The 14,616-nt window shown below is 35.3% G+C and overlaps 1 protein-coding gene across 1 annotated transcript in view; it reads right to left on the reverse strand.

Annotated features, from left to right (window-relative positions):
- Window positions 1-14,616, reverse strand: part of INTS6 (integrator complex subunit 6) — a 48,313-nt gene that overhangs the window by 3,347 nt on the left and 30,350 nt on the right. The window contains exons 5-17 of the mRNA XM_082483580.1: window positions 14,056-14,239; window positions 12,915-13,040; window positions 11,881-12,035; window positions 8,865-9,017; window positions 8,593-8,725; window positions 7,998-8,092; window positions 7,481-7,591; window positions 5,652-5,867; window positions 5,417-5,543; window positions 4,002-4,144; window positions 3,103-3,337; window positions 1,990-2,358; window positions 1,428-1,521 (exon numbers count right to left, since the gene is read on the reverse strand). Coding sequence (XP_082339706.1) covers window positions 1,428-1,521; window positions 1,990-2,358; window positions 3,103-3,337; window positions 4,002-4,144; window positions 5,417-5,543; window positions 5,652-5,867; window positions 7,481-7,591; window positions 7,998-8,092; window positions 8,593-8,725; window positions 8,865-9,017; window positions 11,881-12,035; window positions 12,915-13,040; window positions 14,056-14,239 — 2,141 coding nt within the window. The remainder of the gene's footprint in view (window positions 1-1,427; window positions 1,522-1,989; window positions 2,359-3,102; window positions 3,338-4,001; window positions 4,145-5,416; window positions 5,544-5,651; window positions 5,868-7,480; window positions 7,592-7,997; window positions 8,093-8,592; window positions 8,726-8,864; window positions 9,018-11,880; window positions 12,036-12,914; window positions 13,041-14,055; window positions 14,240-14,616) is intronic.

A 14,616-nucleotide genomic window follows, 5' to 3' on the forward strand; every position in this document is an offset into this window, starting at 1 on the left:
TATGGCAAGAGACAGGATTTAATTCTGATGCATCCAAGAGCAACACTCAACTGCTGCCAAATTTTGTAGGGAAAGAGTCAACTTAAGATAACCAGAATAGAGAGACTGTGCAACAGAAAAGAGAATTAATTACAGGTGATCTGAAGAGCCTAATTTTAGAGGCACAAATATTCCAACCCCACTAAGGCCTGTCAGAGACTCCAGGAGCAACAGTATTGTTTTGGTGTGCTGAGACAGTGAGGAAGCATGTATAATCTACAGGCTATGAAACAACTCTGACAGGTGATATAACAAAAAATACAGATCAAGCAAAAGCATGGTAAAGTAATTGTTGCTATAGAAAAAGCATGATCTATATAAATCTATACGCCCCACTGTGCTCACAGTAGGCAGCTAGAGGAGCTATATGAATGTCCAACATTTAATGTACCTTAAACTCACAGCATGGTTTTATCCAAAAATTACTTTGATTTTTATTTAATAATAAAATTTGTTTAATAATGCCACAGAAAAAAAAAAAAGCTGACTACTACAAAAACAGATTAGAGAAAAAAAGTCAACTATTCTTTGAGGCTTCTGAAATAAGCCTCAAAGTTACAGTTATATTTATGATCCAAGCAAGATGCTGGAATTATTAGTTCAATTCAAACACTGTTGGTTCCAATCAAAATTACATATTTCTGCTTTCTTGCCTTTTAGTAAACATACAGAAGGCTAACAGGTCAGTCTAAGGCTAACGGTCAGTCTAAGGATGCTGTAAGGAACAGTTTTCACCTGGATTAACACCACAGGGTTTAAATCCTCAGCAAGTCTCTCTATTCCAGTGAGAAACTACCTCCCATTTCCAATGCCTCAGATGGGACTACAATATCTCTGAAGGAAATAAATCTGAAGAGCAGAGACATATCTCTATGGAGCGTACCTGGATCTCAAAACTATTTTTAGGACAAGATTTTGAGTTGATGCACAATAATGAATTTCACCTGTTGCTGAAAGCCTAATTCACAGTAATATGCAATTCCATGAGTTTTCCAAATTAGCAGCACGCTCACACTTGAATTTTGGAAGTTGAATGATTTTCTAAAGTTACTGTCTCTTTCTATACCATTGTCCATCTACATTTATGGTGATTTGGCAGTTACAGCTGCTAACATTTTTAACACAAAATCTGAGGCAAAAAAGTAAGCATGTGCAAACAATACACATCAGGAAGTTTGTGTTTCTGTTTGGTTTTTTTTTGTTTGTTTGTTTTTTTGTTTGGTTGGTTTGTTTTTTTGTTTTTTTTTTTTTTCCCCTGGAGAATTATTTACCTGCAATGCAAAGCATTTTGTGGCAAGTTTCAAACAAAGAACTGCACAGTTGTCAAGCAGTTATGTATGGCAATACACGGTGCAGTTTTATAAGACTAATACAATTCAGTTACCTACCTTGAAGCTTCTTTAATAATATTTTGTAAAAATACCAGTCTGGTTTGTAAGCTTCCTTGTACATGCTTCAGTAAAAAGAAGATTCTTTCATACTCTTAAAGACAAAGAGAAGAGCAAAATCAGAGTTACTTAAGAGACACCTATACACATATCTGTTCTAACAGGTCTGAGTGAAGTGCAACAGATTTCATTCAGTTTTTGTAAGCTTTTAGGATCTATCTCCTATCAACCAGGCTTGTAGCAATGACATAATGTTTAATGAACACTAACATTAAAAAACACAGGATACTGCAGTTTAGGATATTACTGGAACACCTAACAAGCTAATTCTAATACTGATAATACAAAAACCATGACTTTAATGAACATTGATAAGTACATCACTGTTTAAATCACTCATCCAGGAAGTTTTTAGCAGAAGTTTTAAAGCAAATCTTTTCAGCTTTAAATTTATTTTGTTTCAGTCTCACAGTTCAGTTTTTTTTCTAAAATGGCGGTCTAGTATGAATTCTTTGTCTAGCTCTCGTGCCAATCATCTGAAAGAGAGATTAGGTATACTTACTCCTTCCTGGTTTTCGGATCTCTTTCATAATTTGTGCTCTTATGTCTATGTTAATCTCTCTGGAACTTCTGCAATGCACATTTTTTTTCCCTTTGCTTGGTGAAGACATTGGCAAGTTCTCTTCGGTACTTTGTTCTTTACTACCTGATTCCTCATGATTCTCCAAAAACCCATCAACATTCAAGTTATTCCCTAAATGTTCATGGCCTACATCCTCTGTATGAGCTGTCGGTCGATCCAATGAATTGAAGGAAGAGGACATTGAAAATTCTGAATCCACAGTATTTGGGAAAACGTCTGATGAAAGTGGGTCTGTAACATGATTCTCAACCACATCATCCATTGTAACCTCATTATTTGTTTCTGATGCTGAAAAAACAAAGATTGCACTTGCCAGTTTCACATTCTTTACCATCTGATAGAAGTCAATGAGTCAGTTCAGTATTAAACTCTTGTAAAGCTATACTTCAGGTTGTATAGTCTACTGGACATGTTATGCATAGGAAAATGGGTTTGTGAGTTGTAACACTGAGTACATTACTGTATCTCCTGGCAATTAATGGCTTAAAAAAAAAAAATCAGAGGCATATTTATATGAAAAGGGAAGTTGCTATACGGACTACCATCAAAAGAAAAAAGTACCTGAAAATGTGCTTTTATGACACACTTGTCTTTCCCCATTAAATTGTACTGGCAAAGTTTACTTTAGTGCTGAACAATGAGCAAGACTTACACAGCACCTCAGCTCCACACTAAGGGACATGAATTCACTGCACTACAGCAAAATTCAAATCAACTTCATGTTGTGATACTTTTGGAGCATCTGAATTCCCAGGCAAAGGAAGAACATCCTTCTGACTGTTTACATTGTCTCCTCATTTAATACAGGAAATACATTGTTTATACTGGGAAGCTCATATGAAAGACTTCTGTCTGGAGGACTATATGAACTCTTTCTGTAATTAACCCCAGATGCACACTTATATACTTCATTTTCAAAAAGGATATATAAAATTGCCATATTTGGGAAATAAGCCAAAGGTATTTCTACATAAATTTTTTTTTGCATAAATTAAAAAACAAACTCTTTAAAGATGATGAAAATTCACTTACTTTTGTGAATAGGAATAGGTTTAACAAGGTCAGGCTGTGCTTGTGTGATTGGTGTTGGTGGCCCTTTTCCTCCAATGTGGTTATTCACAACTGGAGGAGTTTGTGGTCGACCTCTGAGCAGGGGGGACATACAACGACGTCTTTTCGGAATCCCTTGCATATTTGGTTCTCCAGGTCTTTTATGTTTATTTTGAGGTCCTGATACAAATTCATCTGCTTCATCTATCATCATTCCCTGTAATTAAAGTTTGAGAATTCTCCCCATTAAATTAAACCAAAACCACAAAATATAAAATATAATGAATGCTTTGATGTTATGATGATGTTTGCCATGTAAAAGGCAACTGTTCCACATGCCATCATCCACTGAATTCTCAACTGTCAACCAAAGTAATACAGGAAAATCATATCAAATCTTCCTAGACTAAACCAACGTGCTTAAGGCCCTTAACCAACAGTCTGCAAGTAAGACAATTGAGTGGGCTGTCAAACTTCCTTTTCAGGACTCAAACAGTTAAAAGAAGAGCTCTAAACGATATATGTAATTTGTTCAACTCCAAAACTGATTTGGATAACCAGAAGAGTCCATGCTCTCAAAGTTACAGGAAGGTTTTTATGGAGTAAGTTTGGTATAGGAACTGTGACTAGGTATTAGCTATACTACAGTGACAAACGTATTTGATTTATAATACTATTCAGAGGCATAATACTGGTTTCCAGTAAAGACTGCCCTCCGTAGGATACTATCGATGGAAAAACATCTCAGAGACTTTCTCACAAGCAGTACTTTTCCAAATACTTCAAAGTGTTTCTCTCATAGATTGCTCTTTGAATGGTCTAGTCAGCAGCACACACACTCACGACAGCACATTTTTAAAAAAGCATTACAGAAAAGTCACCTTTTTGTCCAATTTGAATGGATTGCCAAATGTATGGAGCCTTCGTGGTTGATCAGGATCAAGCTCTCGAAGTGGAGAAGGTATTTGTTTTAGATACTCCTGGTAGTTCCCCATTTGTGCTATAGGTACACTGTGAACTTGATCTATCATAACAGAAGGGTTTATTAATATATATGATACTGCTCGCCTTATGAGAATTTAGTCTATAGCCATTTCACACCTCCAGTTTTCAGTCTTATCAAATGCATTAACAAAATAGATGTACAAAACTCGCCATTATTCTTGCCTAACTGGTATTTATAGCATCATGTTCTGAGTGCAGAAAACTTGCTTAAGTGAATTAGTATGTGTCTTGTACATTTATCATTATGACACAGAAGTAAGCAATAGTTGTCATGCATGGATGTTAGTTTTCCAATGTGTCCCATAACTTTACAACAGGGTAGATGAGTCAAATAACTAGGACTGGAACAAATAACTAAAACATTACTATAAACAAAAGCTACATTAATGCAAAATAGTAATGTCATGCTGCATACAGCTTTGACGTAACTCTAGTACTCAATTTTAGCCACACAAAACTTAATTGTTGAGACCAGCATTTTCCCAAAGCAACAGTGACCACTGGAATCAACAAATTCTTAAAATTTATAGGACCTGATTCTAAACTTCTTATGGACTTAGTTAAAGTTGCCAAGCCTTTGATCAAGCAAAACATACACTAGCAGAAAACCCCCTAACATTAATTTTTGTGTGGTTTAACCCCCTACCCAAAGAGCAACTCCTCTCATTTCACACTGCATTATCACTTGATCAAAGATGTTAATCTGACCTAAGCAGAAGCGGGGCTAACGTAACACACACTTTCACTTGCATTGCCCTTCTCATTTTCTCCACTTATTTCATTATCTTCTGTTTGTTAAGGTGCCATAAAACAGTGCCAGAAGACACAGTAGAAAGGCAAAGGAATAAATTAGCAGACTACTGAACTATTTGCTGTTGGCCTAAAAGGCAAAAGAATCACATTGGCAGCACCCAGTGAGCAAGCTTACTTTTCAACTGCTCATAGTCCACTTCTACGGAGAGAGATCATAATGTTCAGAACTGCCCTGTGATTTTTTTTCTCAGATATGTCATGAAAGTCAGGAAAAAAAAACCAACCAACAGTGAACAAAACCTTATGTAAAAGCCCAAGTCTTCTCATACGGACTAAAGGACAGAGCAGTTTCTATCCTTGATATCTTTTCTTCTAATAAGTTATTTAAGGAAAAAAAAAAAAACAAACTTAAAACCCCATGCAGTTTAATGGCAGTATCAAACATCCAGTAAGTTTTAAAAGATGCTATTTGTTACAGTCTTCATTTTTTTAGTACCAATCATATCATATTTAGGCAAAAAAGAAACTGTTAACTAACCTTCATCTTGTCCTTTGAGGAACTTGCGAGTACTCTTCAGTAAATTAGATCTCATTCGTGTTAATTGATCCAAAAGATTTCTTCTGGGTATATCATAAGCATTTCTAAAAGTCTGAGGTTTCAAATCCTATGGTTCCAGTAAACAAAGTTCCAATTAATACCATGTATGAAACAATATCTAGCATTTCAATGGAAGTAGATTGAAAATAACAACATTACACACAGTGGTGCTTACCTTATTCAGCAAAGCTATTTGGAACCCAGCATACTCCTTCATATTGAGGTCTAGAGGTCTATGAGGAATTTCCCCAGTAATCCCCTGTAGCAGATGTTGAAAATCGTTCCTATGTGCCATAGACAGGTTGTGTGATCTGCTTCTGACCTTAATTCCAGTCTCTTGCGCTACCTTTTTGCCTACAGAGCCAATGACTCTATCGGACTCTATTTTGGCCTTAATTTGAAATAAATAAATAAATAAAATTGACAATATGCTCTTAAAAGGATTAGTCAGACTTATTCATTTTAAATTCCTACCTAGAAGATTCAACAATGTGCTAACACACTATGACGACCATAACCAGGATGAGTGCTTAAGGAGTGCTTAAATACATAACCACTTAATGCTTACTACAATTTTAAATATAGTGAACAGTTTGTGCCTAGGTCCTCCGCATATTTCTCCTCTGCTGCCCATTATGGTATCTAAGCACCAATATGCATGCAATGCTTTTATTTTCATAAAATGCCATAATTTAACTAGTAATTCTCTGCAAATCTATCTGTACTCACATAGACTGTTTTCTATAACAGCTGAACACTGTAACTCTCAAAAGACTGATTCTCCCACAAATATAGTTGCGATCAAACAATGGTATCAACTTTTTAAAAGCTTAACATGAATAGTCGTAACATTAATAAATATGAAATACATGATAATACCCAATTCTGTTTGATTAGGCAGACCTAACCCCCAATATTATGCTAGATTTGTACCAGAATCAAACATGTTCATAAACACCAGCTTTTTGGCAGGATACAGTTCAACAAAGAGCCAAAAGTAATTTACTAATACACCTGCCATTGGTTTTGCAGTTTCACATGAATGTGTAAACTACTTAAAATTTGAACATGTACTTATTAAGAATACTGAGTCTCTACTGGCAGAGCTTCTCAGAAGTTAGAAAAGCTTTAAGTACAATTAGCAGTGCATGTCATTACACTTTCGGAGTCTAAGATGTCTTAGGTTGAGAGATTAGTTCACAGAATACTGAGCAATATGACTATGATTTAATAGGATACACTGTAAAATTCAAGAGATTTGCTTCCTCAAATAATAATTTATAGTAATTTTTTAAGAAAAAGCTGGGCCGTAAGAACCCATTTGCTAAGTTACACTACTGTTTCTTCAAGTTTCAAGCCTACTGCATTATTTTATTCTCTTGAAGAAGAAAGCTTAACATGCACAGTTCAACAAAAAAAGTGGAGGTAGCAGGGCAGAAATGCTTTAGCTGGTGCAGGAGACTAGTCAAAGATCCGGGCACTATTCTGAACACTGTCAGCAATTTCAAAAGGTCACTTGCTACTTCTACGTCTGTATCCTTATTTGAGATTCTGAATTACGTCAGTTTACTTCATATTTACTGAACACTTCCCATTTTGTTTCACAAGCCAAAGAAAGGACACTTTCTGATTCAGATGCACAAAGTACAAATCTCTAGTTTCTCGAAAAAATGCTAGAACATCTTTAATATCTAAGGAAAGACAACATGTTTTCTTTTGGACAAAAGTATGTTACTATGTGTACAAGTAAAAATGCTCCTTAAATAAAAAAAAAAATCTCAATTTGTACCTCCATCTCTATCTTTATAGTCCAGTCTATCAAGTCTATATTTAAGTTTCCCTCCAATTCAGAAAACAAAAATGCTTTTTTTTTCTAATTGCTTGTGAGAAGGTATTAACTTGATCTTTCTGCTCTCTTTTCCTTCAAACCATTAAACTTGAGAGTATTTTAAGATTATCCTGATATTAGAATAAGTTTTTACTGCTCTTTTGCTTCAACATTACCTGCTGACTCAACTTTTTGAGATATGAAATGACACTGTAACTAAGTCCATATTCCACATTGTCAGCTATAAGGTTTGGTGCTCCCATCATTCTCACAGCTTTCTTCAAAGGCTGAAACACGGAATATATTGTATAGTCATATTTAACAAGTGTTGTACACATACTTCAACTAACTGTATCCATTCCTAAGATCGTCAAAGTTAAAAAAGAATAAAAACAAAGACTTTCAGGGCAGCATTTTTTGGTTGTAGTTTTAAAGCATGGTTCCATTCATACAGTATCTATTATTAACAGAGATATCATTTATATACAAGTCACAGTGGATGAAATTTTCATAACATTCAGGTCTCAAGCCTTCCACAGGTCTCCAGTGGAAACAGTATCATTATGCATGAAGTTTAGCTATTCTTTCTTAAATTAATACATATTCTACTTGAAATAGGGAATATATCCATAATGGAAAGATAACTATAGTTACATAACAAAACAGAAATTTTAACACAGTAAGTCTTCTTACCCCAAGATAATAAGGAGGCATTGTCTTCAAATAGCTTTCAAATGACTGTCGCCATTTCAACGTAGGCTTTGCCTTGTGTACTTTAAACAAGTCATCTAAAAGTTACAAAAAGAGACAAAATGAAAGATATATCTAGCCAGCACTGCACCTTCTTTTCTAATAAAAGAAACTCTCAAAGAAATGCCAATTCCTCAATGCTTATATTAATATATATTTTAACATATAACTAAACTAAATAAATACGTACAAGATTAATGCTGCAGCCAAGAGATGGAACCTGATAAATTATTTATCAATTTGCATTGGTAATTGAGACAAGAGATTGGAAAAAAAAGCTTCTAAAATAATGAAAGAAATGAGACCAAAACAAACCTGAAAGAATGATTAAGTAAATCACCTTACACGTCGAGTCCGAGTTATGAAGGTCAGTCAATTGGTGACAAGTGAAACAAGTTACTGATGACAAATACATTGCTCAGCATTCTACCTTTCTACAGATGTTTGATTAATATTGGCATTAATTGCAGTAAACTATTTCGATATAAATTTTTCAATTGCCTACCACTTAAGAAAACTTTTATGAAGCAGTATTTACCTAGCAGTGGAAGGAGAACAGGATAATTGTAAGGCATCACAAACAAATTCACACAATTCAGCGCTGTACTAGCTTTCAAGTAACCAAAAGGATGACCAAGTTCACTGTATTTTGCACTATTGCTCACATATACCTGCAATAAAACACATTATATTGTATGTAAATACAAAACATTGTGTGCTGAAACATCACATTGTATTTTGATTATAGAATAAAGTCTATGAAAACCAGCATTCTATAAATAACTTCAGTTCAGCATGTACTCTACTTACCTGCCAGCAGGTCTGAGGGGATTTTCTCTCCAGGATAAACTGAGTCAGTGGTGAAGGTTCTAATTCGTATTTATCAAAAGGCAGTTTGTCAATGACCATCGGTTCACAGTCAGTACAGGAGAATTTCACCACAGGATGAGATGTGCGAGGTGGCTAAACATAAGCATTCCACTGTTAATAAGTCTGCACAATGATTAAAATGCAATTGTGCTATGACAACTAAAGTAATACAAGTTCTTTGAAAACAGCCATATTTAAGGACCCTATTCAATATAAGACACTTAATGTTAATGAGTCCTAAGCAATTAATTTATTACATTAGCACTGTCTTGAAATCTGAAGGAATCTTATTTTCTAAATAAATGTCAGTTATTTTGCCTAGTACATCTAGAACAGTATGCAAGTAAAACTTCTTGCATATACACAAAAACTTTGCAAATGGAAGTAAATCCCATTTGAGACTAAAAAACAAACAAACAAAAAAATCTTCAATGCTACTCTGAGGCATACACATTTTTATTCCCCACAGAAGGAGGAGCTGTACTTCTGCATTTGGAGACTTCCTTCAGCACTCTTCTTTCTTGGCAAATTTAACAGTTACAAAATTCAAACTGAATTATAATAACCAAGAGCAGCATGAATTCAGAAAAGACAAGCTTTAGAAGAACTCACATTTTAACTAGACCTGTGAAAAAAATATTTCAATTCAAGCAATTTAAGTGTTTGGATTTTAATCTTGTTATTAATCACAGGGAAAAGGCCCTTGTGCCTCGAGTTTCAAGTATAAGTTAACAACATATTTGAAATTTCTTTTACTGAAAGGGAAAGATGATTTTTTTTGTGCGTGATGAAAATTGGAGCCATACACCTTCCACTGAAGGGTTTTCAGGAGAAGAGCACAAGCTCTTATACTTACCCTGAGCCTCCTCCAAGGCCACTAGAATCTGGGGAAGAGTTCAATTGGGAAGCCTCCTTCCGTTTACTCTCTTTACAAGAAAGTAACTAATAAATACATAAGGTGAACTAGGGAAACACAGGGTTTCTTGGACCTTCCTACCACCTCACCTTGAAAGTAATTTTTCTATGTCTATGAGCTCTAGCCTCTTCCTTTTAGGATGAGCCACCCAAATGTTATCTGCCCACAGAGCTGGTCTTGCCTTGACTGTCTCCACTCTGAGGAAGGTGTACTACCCAAGTGCACACAAAACAGGAGGCCCAACCAACTGAAGAAAGTGCAATTCTCTTCAAAGAAGATGCCTCCAATAAATAGTTGTGGTGGACTTTTTGACCAAGCCGTGAAGCAGTTATACTAGGAATAAAAAGGCTGCAAAAGAAGTTGAATGCTAAGATTTGAGAAGTCCAATAACCCTTGGCTGAACAGCAGAACTATTTTTACCTCAGAGCAGTAGGAGCAGCCATTTACATGTTGATCTGTCAACATAATTATTAGCAGACTTCCATATATATTTAAGAAAGCCTTGATAGTATCATTACCTACAGTACACGAAACAGTTGTTGGGGTAGGACTGTTTGAGACAGCTCCACTGTGGATCAGGCAACAAGGAGGAAAAGAAAAATATCTTAACTACGGACTCTTAAGTAAACAAGAGTTACAACATATGCTAAGTTTTAACACTATATTTTCAGAACAGTAAGGAAATACAAGTCTTTAAATACTATCAGCAAACTTAGCACCCCAACATTGCGTAAGGAAGGTTCAATGAGGAATTCCAATTGATGATAGCAGGAATTTTGCTGTACATGCAATAATCCAGTGCTTTATATAGTTAGGAGAGCTATACATCCTACAACTGAGAGAAGAAGTCTTTCTCATCATCTCGCCATTTGGGTAAGTCAACCTCATGTTTTTAGCAGACTTAGTTCAACAGCACTTCAGTTGGTAAAATCTATTTTAGCAATCTCAATCAAGATCTGCAGTAGCAAATTGTACTCACTGTATACAGTGAATGGAGGCAGATATGCCATTGATAGTGATTACAAGGAGTACACAGGACGGTTTTCCTACAGAGCAGCTTTTTAATATCCAGTACACAATGTTTTGCTTTCTAAATGACTATAGAAGATCTACTTCTATTCATATATACCAGTTTGCTTTGTAGTTCAGAAGGGCATCCACATCTTTCAATGAATGTGGCCACAGACACCAGCAATATAAAATCTGTAAATGACTAAAATTTCATGCTTGTATCACTCCTCAACAACCTGTATTTCAAAGGACTTTACATATTTTCCAAACAAAGGAGATAAAATTTTTGAAAAGTTCAATGAGTTTGCTAGTCAGCACACTAGTTTCAGATCAAAAAATAACAGAAAAATTCAGTAAAAATCCTCATGAAATGTACGGAACAATTATAAAACTGCATTATTTCTACTTTAATGATTTTCAAAGATTAGCAGAAATAAAAAAATACAGTATACTATACCAATGATTAGTTCTCAGACCAAACAAAAGGCAGTGGCATACATTATTTTATGAAAAAGAACAAATAAAATTCTGTGGGTAGTATTTAAAAAAAACAATGTGAGTGTCTCTACTTGGGACAAAATTGAAGGTATGGCTACACTGCACAACAGCAGATGAAATTACATTCACCTGCTAGAATGAAGACAAGGATTCAAAATTGGGAAGAACACACAATTTTCTATTAATACTATCTACAAGGCAAGAGAATTTGGTAGGCTATTATCAAAGTGCCACCTTATTTCTGGTTTGATATTTTAACAGAGTTCAAACAGAAACACTACATGTTTGGTTACAGGCAGTCTCTTAATGCTTCAAAGTTACTAAAAAGCAAACCCTATAGTATTATTTGCTCATCAGTAATTTAGCCAAGATAACTGCCACACAGATTTACATGTGTGATTCCTTCTTCGGTCACACTGCTTTTACGGTTGCTGCAACGAAGTACGTATCTCAAGATTTAAAAATCAGTGACTAGGAAATCCTGGAATATTCCCCCACACACAACCCCTTTCCTTTAAGTTCAGTACATACCAGCGTTGGAGAATTTTGATCTGGCCAAAAGGATTCAGGAACAGGCCAATGACCTATAGGAACCCCAGTTTTAGGATTTGGTCTGACATAAATAAGTTTATGACAGCTGTGCCAAGGTTGGGGTCCAAAGGGTCTAGATATATCCACCTGCCCATCTACAGGAGAAAAAAAAAAAAAAAAAAACACAAAAAACCCAACAAATTTGAGTCAAAATAGTGTTAGAGTATTAAACAACTTCTGTGAAGAGTTTAAGAACTATACCCCCAGGGAAGCTCTTCGTGCAGTTAATGTTATTTCTAAGAATAGCAGATACTTGTCAGTAAGCATTTCTGCAAAAACCCAGAAACTATGAGAAACCAAATAAGCACTGAACGTTTACAGGATCAGAGCTGAGAAAGCCAATTATCCAGAGCCCTTCATAATAATCAGTTTCTTTCTCCTCCCATTGTTATTAACAGATAACCTTCAAATCTCCATGCATAAAAAAACTGATACACACAATAAATACTGCTGGACTGTTTATTGCAGCAAACAGGATCTAAAGAGTCCCACAAACACTTCCCAGTAACATCCTAAGAGGGACCTAGCTAAGCCATTCAGAACAAGAAGTTAAGGCTCCAGTCATATTTGCTATTTTCACTCTTAATGCAGCCACTTTACTATATTAAACAACAAAGGTTAAATGTATAAACCCATAGTATTTCCATGTCAACCGATTTACATTTCTAATTTGTTGAAAACTACTGCTTAAAACTCATGAACCCGTTCAACTATGCTTGACTTGAATAACTGTATTTAAGGCTACCTAAGTAATATGACCAAATGTAGAGGTTTAACATAGTGTCTAGCAGCTATAGCCAGTATTTTGAAAAAGTACAATGGAATTTCACATGGTCAGCAGGTCCTTTTTGTAGCAATGTCTTTGAATTGCAACAGTTTTCCATTTGTTTTGGCAACTACTACATTAAGTTCACTAAACTATACTGATAGTCATCCCTGCCATTTGATATCACAGTGTAAAAAATTGCAAGTACCATCAACTGGTGAGGGATCCGGTCCAGCTTTTTCAAAATTTATTACCACTCCACTTTGCACTTTTTGCACCAATGACTCAAGACATTGATTCAGCATTCTTGGAGAGCACACACAATATGATCGACCTAGAAAAAAAACAGTCAAGGTTAAGGTTGTTCGGTGTTTCTGCCCTTACTTTAACTTGGATCATTTAAAACTGTTCACCTGCCACACACATTGATTTATCTATGGATCACTGATTTAAAGCTTCTCCCGAACACTCCCTCTCTGTTTAAGCAGCAAGACAGCCTAGTGAAGCACTGACAGTGTTACATGCACCTCATTGGAAATGTTTGGGTTTTAGCCCCTTAATGACTTCAACTCAAATTCATGATGCATACATGGAAAATGGGCTCCCCCTTGTGACAGACATCAACACTTAACTGTCCACGAATCTCAGTCAAAGCACTGTTAGTATAGCCTGTTAGTAGACAGTCAGAAAACAGTGGAATCAAACCCTTTTGGAATACTTTTTAAATCCCTTTGCTCTCTGTCACATCCCCTCTGATGGGTCATAAGAATCATTACATTTTTAATATGTGATGTAATCCAAAACTTTTACAAACAAATTATATAATCAATGCCTGAGTACGATCTGAAATGTCATTTCTAAGAGATTAAGAATATGAGTTATGATGGATAGAAAAGTGTCAATTTTGCAGAATAATTATGCATTCTGCATTGCCGAAATTCTGCACTTCATTCTGCATTCCTTCACTTTTGGCTTGTTTAGATCAGAGTACAACAGGAATTTAGAAAAACTGCACTCCAGAACAGACTCAATTCTTACAATTTCTAATTGCGATACCAAAATGCATTAGAAAAAAAATGTTTTCTCTTCTAAAAAACTGCTAAAGAAAGTAGATTCACACTCTTCCAGGACAGGTTACATTAAATTGTCTGTAGCTTTAATGCAATGAGTGTCTTCAGTTTTGTTATATCGGAGTTCTGATATAACAAAATATATAATGTAATATATGATATAATTTCTAAGAACTTAGAAATATTTATTCCATGACATGTACATGATTAATAAAACTAAACTGAATTTATTTTCCATTTCAAAAGTATTGAATTCTCAAAGGAAACCAGGGCACTCACCTCCTGTGACTTCACACATAGGTGTGATTGCAGAGTCATCCACTGGTACCCCTGTCATCTGCTCCGATTCAGGTGCTGTAATGCCAGGCAAACGGAGAACCAAAGCAAATAACCTCTGATCCCATCGAAAGGGTTCCTTAGTCAACTCACTTCCAGGTAGAGGGGAATTGAGAGGTAAATGGAGCTGAAAACGAATTTAAATGTCTGAATATACTAATTTAAAAAAAAAAAAAAATCACCTTAAGAGTGAATTGTCATCACTATGTTATATACACATTTATAACCCCTCCACATGTATTTATAATTTGATTCAGATACTGGACATTAAAAGCAAGAAACCCATCATTCAATCAACACTTCAAACATCTCAAGGCAATATAATGCCTGAAGTTGAAAGTTACAAACCATGTGGGAACAACCACTTTTTAAAACTGATCTAAACTTCAGAATCAATAGAATATTTGCTTTAGAATGTCACCAGTAAGAACTGCTTCACTGCAGCATTCTTTAGTTCAAGCAATTTTCTGCAGAACAGGCCCATTCTCAGCTCAGTCTTTTCCT

The sequence above is a fragment of the Vanellus vanellus genome (genome assembly GCF_965231255.1).
Source record: "Vanellus vanellus genome assembly, chromosome: 1".
NCBI lineage: Eukaryota > Metazoa > Chordata > Aves > Charadriiformes > Charadriidae > Vanellus > Vanellus vanellus.